The 7,719-nt window shown below is 38.5% G+C and overlaps 1 protein-coding gene across 5 annotated transcripts in view; it reads left to right on the forward strand.

Annotated features, from left to right (window-relative positions):
• plcxd1 (phosphatidylinositol-specific phospholipase C, X domain containing 1) overlaps nt 1-7,719 on the forward strand; it is a 32,848-nt gene that overhangs the window by 16,444 nt on the left and 8,685 nt on the right. For 3 of the 5 annotated variants that reach the window (XM_062039310.1, XM_062039307.1, XM_062039309.1), the window contains 6 exons: nt 3,194-3,273; nt 3,405-3,582; nt 3,646-3,758; nt 3,820-3,962; nt 6,014-6,142; nt 7,592-7,719. The exon at nt 7,592-7,719 is cut by the window's right edge and continues 28 nt beyond it. In XM_062039310.1, the coding sequence (XP_061895294.1) occupies nt 3,650-3,758; nt 3,820-3,962; nt 6,014-6,142; nt 7,592-7,719 (509 nt within the window). In that variant the 5' untranslated portion in view covers nt 3,194-3,273; nt 3,405-3,582; nt 3,646-3,649. The remainder of the gene's footprint in view (nt 1-3,193; nt 3,274-3,404; nt 3,583-3,645; nt 3,759-3,819; nt 3,963-6,013; nt 6,143-7,591) is intronic. The other 2 variants (XM_062039312.1, XM_062039308.1) reach the window with 2 other exon arrangements.

Consider the following 7,719-nt stretch of genomic DNA (forward strand, 5'->3'; position numbering starts at 1 on the left):
ATGTGGTACAACACGTCATTTACGTGGGACGCAAAATCAATTAATGTTGTACGACAGGTCATTTAGTGTGGTACGACACGTCATTTACGAGGGATGACACGTCATTTAGTGTGGTACGATACGTCATTTAGTATGGTATGACACGACGTCATTTAGTGTGGTACGACACGTCATTTAGTGTGGTATGACACGTCATTTAGTGGTACGACACGTCATTTAATGTGGTACGACGCTTCATTTATTGTGGTACGACACGTCATTTAATGTGGTACGACACGTCATTTAGTGTGGTACGACACGTCATTTAGTGTGGTACGACACGTCATTTAGTGTGGTACGACACGTCATTTACATGGGATGACACGTCAATTAATGTGGTACGACAGGTCATTTAGTGTGGTACGACACATCATTTTGTGTGGTACGACACGTCATTTAGTGTGGTACGACACGTCATTTAGTGTGGTACGACACGTCATGTAGTGTGTATACGACACGTCAATTTATGTGGTACGCCACGTCATTTAATGTGGTGCGACAGGTCATTTAATGTGTTACGACACGTCATTTAATGTGGTACGACACGTCATTTAGTGTGGTACGACACGTCATTTAATGTGGTACGACGCTTCATTTAGTGTGGTACGACACGTCATTTAATGTGGTACGACACGTCATTTAGTGTGGTACGACGCGTCATTTAATGTGGTACGACGCTTCATTTAGTGTGGTACGACACCTCATTTACGTGGGATGACACGTCAATTAATGTGGTACGACACATCATTTAGTGTGGTACGACACATCATTTAGTGTGGTACGACAGGTCATTTAGTGTGGTACGACACATCATTTAGTGTGGTACGACACGTCATTTAATGTGGTACGACAGGTCATTTAGTGTGGTACGACACATCATTTAGTGTGGTACGACAGGTCATTTAGTGTGGTACGACACGTCATTTTGTGTGGTACGACACCTCATTTAGTGTGTATGCGACACGTCATTTAGTGTGGTACGACACGTCATTTAGTGTGGTACGACACCTCATTTAATATGGTACGGCACGTTATTTAGTGTGGTACGACACATCATTTAGTGTGGTACGACACCTCATTTAATGTGGTACGACACGTCATTTACGTGGTACGACACGTTATTTAGTGTGTATACGACACGTCATTTACGTGGTACGACACTTCATTTAATGTGGTACGACATGTCATTTTATGTGGTACGACACGTCATTTTATGTGGTACGGCACGTCATTTTATGTGGTACAACACGTCATTTACGTGGGACGCAAAATCAATTAATGTTGTACGACAGGTCATTTAGTGTGGTACGACACGTCATTTACGAGGGATGACACGTCATTTAGTGTGGTACGATACGTCATTTAGTATGGTATGACACGACGTCATTTAGTGTGGTACGACACGTCATTTAGTGTGGTATGACACGTCATTTAGTGGTACGACACGTCATTTAATGTGGTACGACGCTTCATTTATTGTGGTACGACACGTCATTTAATGTGGTACGACACGTCATTTAGTGTGGTACGACACGTCATTTAGTGTGGTACGACACGTCATTTAGTGTGGTACGACACGTCATTTACATGGGATGACACGTCAATTAATGTGGTACGACAGGTCATTTAGTGTGGTACGACACATCATTTTGTGTGGTACGACACGTCATTTAGTGTGGTACGACACGTCATTTAGTGTGGTACGACACGTCATGTAGTGTGTATACGACACGTCAATTTATGTGGTACGCCACGTCATTTAATGTGGTGCGACAGGTCATTTAATGTGTTACGACACGTCATTTAATGTGGTACGACACGTCATTTAGTGTGGTACGACACGTCATTTAATGTGGTACGACGCTTCATTTAGTGTGGTACGACACGTCATTTAGTGTGGTACGACGCGTCATTTAATGTGGTACGACGCTTCATTTAGTGTGGTACGACACCTCATTTACGTGGGATGACACGTCAATTAATGTGGTACGACACATCATTTAGTGTGGTACGACACATCATTTAGTGTGGTACGACAGGTCATTTAGTGTGGTACGACACATCATTTAGTGTGGTACGACACGTCATTTAATGTGGTACGACAGGTCATTTAGTGTGGTACGACACATCATTTAGTGTGGTACGACAGGTCATTTAGTGTGGTACGACACGTCATTTTGTGTGGTACGACACCTCATTTAGTGTGTATGCGACACGTCATTTAGTGTGGTACGACACGTCATTTAGTGTGGTACGACACCTCATTTAATATGGTACGGCACGTTATTTAGTGTGGTACGACACATCATTTAGTGTGGTACGACACCTCATTTAATGTGGTACGACACGTCATTTACGTGGTACGACACGTTATTTAATGTGGTACGACACCTCATTTACGTGGTACGACACGTCATTTAGTGTGGTACGACACATCATTTAATGTGGTACGAGACCTCATTTACGTGGTACGACACGTTATTTAATGTGGTACGACACGTCATTTTATGTGGTACGACACGTCATTTACGTGGGACGCCACATCATTTAATTTGGTACGACACCTCATTTACGTGGTACGACACGTTATTTAATGTGGTACGACACCTCATTTACGTGGTACGACACGTCATTTTATGTGGTACGACACGTCATTTACGTGGGACGACACATCATTTTATGTGGTACGACACGTCATTTACGTGGGACGCCACATCATTTAATGTGGTACGACACCTCATTTACGTGGTACGACACGTTATTTAATGTGGTACGACACCTCATTTACGTGGTACGACACGTCATTTTATGTGGTACGACACGTCATTTACGTGGGACGCCACATCATTTAATGTGGTACGACAGGTCATTTAGTGTGGTACGACGCCTCATTTACGAGGGATGACACGTCATTTAGTGTGGTACGATGCGTCATTTAGTGTGGTACGACACATCATTTAATGTGGTACGACACATCATTTAGTGTGGTACGACACATCATTTAATGTGGTACGACACATCATTTAGTGTGGTACGACACGTCATTATGATATAGTCCGCCATAGTCTAGGAAGAGCAGACTGATTATATTAAGTGTAAATTGTTGATATTATTTGTAATAATAATAATCAGGATGTTTTTGCCTTTTTTCCAGATAGTTACAGACTTCATGGAGGACCAGGAGCAAAGAAACTAAAAGTAGACCGACAAGAAAAGAAAGATAGTCCTGAAGAGGTTAGTTTAATGATTGCATTTTCCTATGTCCTACTTCCTGTCTGATTCCCGTCTACTTCCTGTCCCCTCCCTCCCTCCCTCTTCCGTGACTGCCCGTGCCGTCCCCCATCCTCCCCCTGCCTCCCTCACAGCATCCATCGTCTCCTCGCCGGCGCTCACATGTGGCCCCCTGCACGCTAGGATGCGGCGAGCAGGTGCACAACCACGGAGCGGCCGGGGAGGCGCCACGCTGCCATTGCCTCATGTTTTATGCACGGCCGCGACACGACGGCGTGCCCGCCTCTGAATCCTCCTGACGCCTGGGACCGCGTAAGTGTGCATTAACGTGTCCTTTTTTTGCGCTAACCGCCGTGCTAAGAGCGTGTTGTTCAGTATCATGTCTGCAGAGAGGCGCCACAGCCTGGGGGCGGTGCCCATGGAGAGCTGGATGACCCACATGCCGCCCGCCCTGTGGGACACCCCGCTCTGCCACCTGGCCATCCCGGGTAGGCCGCTCACACGCCAATATGGCCGCCAGACAATGACGCTGTCCTCCCCCGCGTACAGGCAGCCATAACGCCATCACCTACTGCCTGGACTCCAACAACCGCTCCCCCGTGGACCTGACCCAGCCCGACATGCTCCGGAAGCTGGACCGCTACCTGAAGCCCCTCATCCGCCCCTTCGTGTACAAGTGGGCCGTCACGCAGGTGAAACACTTAGTTGCTCCAATCAAACGTGTTACTAGGCAGAGTTCGCTGTGCTTTAATCCCGACTGCAAGCCAATCGGAAAATAGTTTTCAACAAGCCACGCCCATTTGACTGGTTGAACGTCAAGCTAGCACCTGGTAGAAACAGGAAGTCCACTCTCAAACTGACCAAACAGCTTTTTTGCAAAAGTACGTTTTTAATCACGTGTGTTCATGAACAGCAAACGTGGCAAACATTTTTTAATGAGGCTTCACTGCACATCTTAATTTAAAGTTTGAAAAGTTTAATCGTTTAGTTTTTTACAGTTAGCACGCTAACCTAGCATGATTTTAAAATGTTGAGTTTGCATGTAGCTTACATAGCTATGCTAGAATTATGTTAAAATGTAATGTTAGCATTTAGCTCATGTGTTCCTAACCTAGCATGTTAAAATGTAAAGTTTGCATGTAGCTTACATAGCTATGCTCATGTTGCTCAGCTAGAATTATGTTAAAATGTAATGTTAGCATTTAGCTCATGTGTTCCTAACCTAGCATGTTAAAATGTAAAGTTTGCATGTAGCTTAAATAGCTATGCTCGTGTTGATAAGCTAGAATTATGTTAAAATGTAATGTTAGCATTTAGCTTATGTGTTCCTAACCTAGCATGTTAAAATGTAAAGTTTGCATGTAGCTTACATAGCTATGCTTGTGTTGCTTAGATATAATGATGTTAAAATGTAATGTTAGCATTTTGCTCATGTGTTGCTAACCCAGCATGATGTTAAAATGTAAAGTTTGCATGTAGCTTACATAGCTATGCTCGTGTTGCTTAGATAAAATTTCGTTAAAATGTAATGTTAGCATTTTGCTCATGTGTTGCTAACCCAGCATGATGTTAAAATGTAAAGTTTGCATGTAGCTTACATAGCTATGCTCGTGTTGCTTAGACAAAATGATGTTAAAATGCAATGTTAGCATTTTGCTCTTGTGTTGCTAACCCAACATGATGTTAAAATGTAAAGTTTCATGTAGCTTACATAGCTATGCTAGAATTATGTTAAAATGTAATGTTAGCATTTAGCTCATGTGTTCCTAACCTAGCATGTTAAAATGTAAATTTTGCATGTAACTTACATAGCTATGCTCGTGTTGCTCAGCTAGAATTATGTTAAAATGTAATGTTAGCATTTAGCTCATGTGTTGCTAACCTAGCATGGTGTTAAAATAAAAAAATTGCATGTAGCTTACACAGCTATGCTCGTGTTTGGATACAATTATGTTAAAATGTAATGTTAGCATTTTGCTCATGTGTTGCTAACCTAGCATGATGTTAAAATGTAAAGGTTGCATGTAGCTTACATAGCTATGCTTGTGTTGCACAGCTAGAATTATGTTAAAATGTAATGTTAGCGTTAGCATTTAGCGTATGTGTTGCTAACCCTGCATGATGTTAATATGTAAAGTTTTATGTAGCTTACATAGCTATGCTCGTGTTGCTTGGATACAATTATGTTAAAATGTAATGTTAGCATTTTGCTCATGTGTTCCTAACCTAGCATGTTAAAATGTAAAGTTTGCATGTAGCTTACATAGCTATGCTCGTGTTGATTGGATACAATTATGTTGAAATGTAATGTTAGCATTTTGCTCATGTGTTGCTAACCTAGCATGATGTTAAAATGTAAAGTTTGCATGTAGCTTACATAGCTATGCTCGTGTTGCTCAGCTAGAATTATGTTAAAATGTAATGTTAGCATGTAGCTCACATCGATATGCTAGTGTTGCTAACTTAGCATGATGTTAAAATGTAATTTTAGCATGTAGCTCACATCTATATGCTACTGCTGCTAACCTAGCATGATGTTAAGATGTAATGTTAGCATGTAGCCCACATAGTTGTGCTAATGTTGTTGTCCTCCTGTTCCACTCCTTAATGTCACGTTGTTGTATGTGTTTTTTCAATTGGGGCAGTTAAGCATAAGCCCCCTGAATTCTGCCTAGCAACAGTGTCAGGCATGTAGTACTAGGTATGATGCATGGTAGTACTAAGCATGGCGGTGCGTTGACAGGAGTACTCGGTGAAGCAGCAGCTGGACTGCGGGGTCAGATACTGTGACCTGAGAATCGCACGCCGACCCAACGACAACTCTACTGACCTCTACTTCTACCACGGCGTTTATAGCACGCTCACCGTGGAGGTACGATTCCATCCAGAAGACACAATAATAATAACAATGATTATAATGATAATAATATTGATAATAACAATGATTTTAAAATGTAAATAATGATCATAATATAGTAATAATAATAACTAATATTTTAATAATGATAATAATAATAATATAATAACAATAACTGTAGTAATTAAAATAATAATAAAAATAATATAATAATAGTATTGATAATATCAACAATAATAATTGTAACAATGATAACAATAATAATGGTAACAATAATTTAATAATAATGATAATAACAATGATTATAGTACTAATTATAATAGTAATGACAATAACAATAATTACAATATAATGATAACAATGATTAGAATAATGACAATAATAAAAACAATAATTACAATAGTATTGATAATAACAATAATATTTATAACAATGATAACAACAATAATAATGATAGCAATAATTATAATAATAATGATAATAACAATGATTATACTACTAATTATAATAGTAATGACAATAATTATATGATAATAACAATTATTATAATAATAACAATAATTATAATATAATAATAATGATAATATTGATTATAATACTAATAATAACAATGATTGTAATAATAATAATAGTAATAATACTGATAATTATTATTATAACAATTATAATAACTATGATTATAATAATAGTAATGACAATAACAATAATTATAATATAATGATAATAACAATGATTATAATAATGACGACAATAATTATAATATAATAATATTGATTATAATACTAATAATAACAATGATTGTTATAATAAAAATAATTATAGTAATAATACTGATAATTATTATTATAAAAATTATAATAAATATGATTATAATAATAAGAACTATAATAATAATAATGATTATAATAGTAATAATAATGATAATAATAATAATGACAATAGTAATTATAATGATGAATAATGAATAATTCTGCTACTGATGATGACATGATGAATAATTAATGACTCTGCTAATGATGACATGATGAATAAAGAATGATGCTGCTACTGATGACATGATGAATAATGAATGATTCTGCTACTGATGACATGAGGAATAATGAATGATGCTGCTACTGATGATGACATGATGAATAATGAAGGATTCTGCTAATGATGATGTCATGATAAATAATGAATGATGCTGTTACTGATGATGACATGATGAATAATGAATGATGCTGCTACTGATGATGAATAATGAATGATTCTGTTACTGATGTTGACCTGATGAATAATGAATGATTCTGCTAATGATGATGAATAATGAATGATTCTGGTACTGATGTTGACCTGATGAATAATGAATGATTCTGCTAATGATGATGAATAATGAATGATTCTGGTACTGATGTTGACCTGATGAATAATGAATGATTCTGCTAATGATGATGAATAATGAATGAATGATTGTGCTCCTCACAGACGGTTCTTGGTGAGATCAGGGAGTGGTTGGACTCGCGTCCTAAAGAAGTCCTCATCCTGTCATTCAGTCACTTCCTAGACGTGAGCTGTGAGCAACACTTGCTGCTCCTGACCAGCATTCGGAGCAT

Source organism: Entelurus aequoreus, linkage group LG27, assembly GCF_033978785.1.
Source record: "Entelurus aequoreus isolate RoL-2023_Sb linkage group LG27, RoL_Eaeq_v1.1, whole genome shotgun sequence".
Taxonomy (NCBI): domain Eukaryota; kingdom Metazoa; phylum Chordata; class Actinopteri; order Syngnathiformes; family Syngnathidae; genus Entelurus; species Entelurus aequoreus.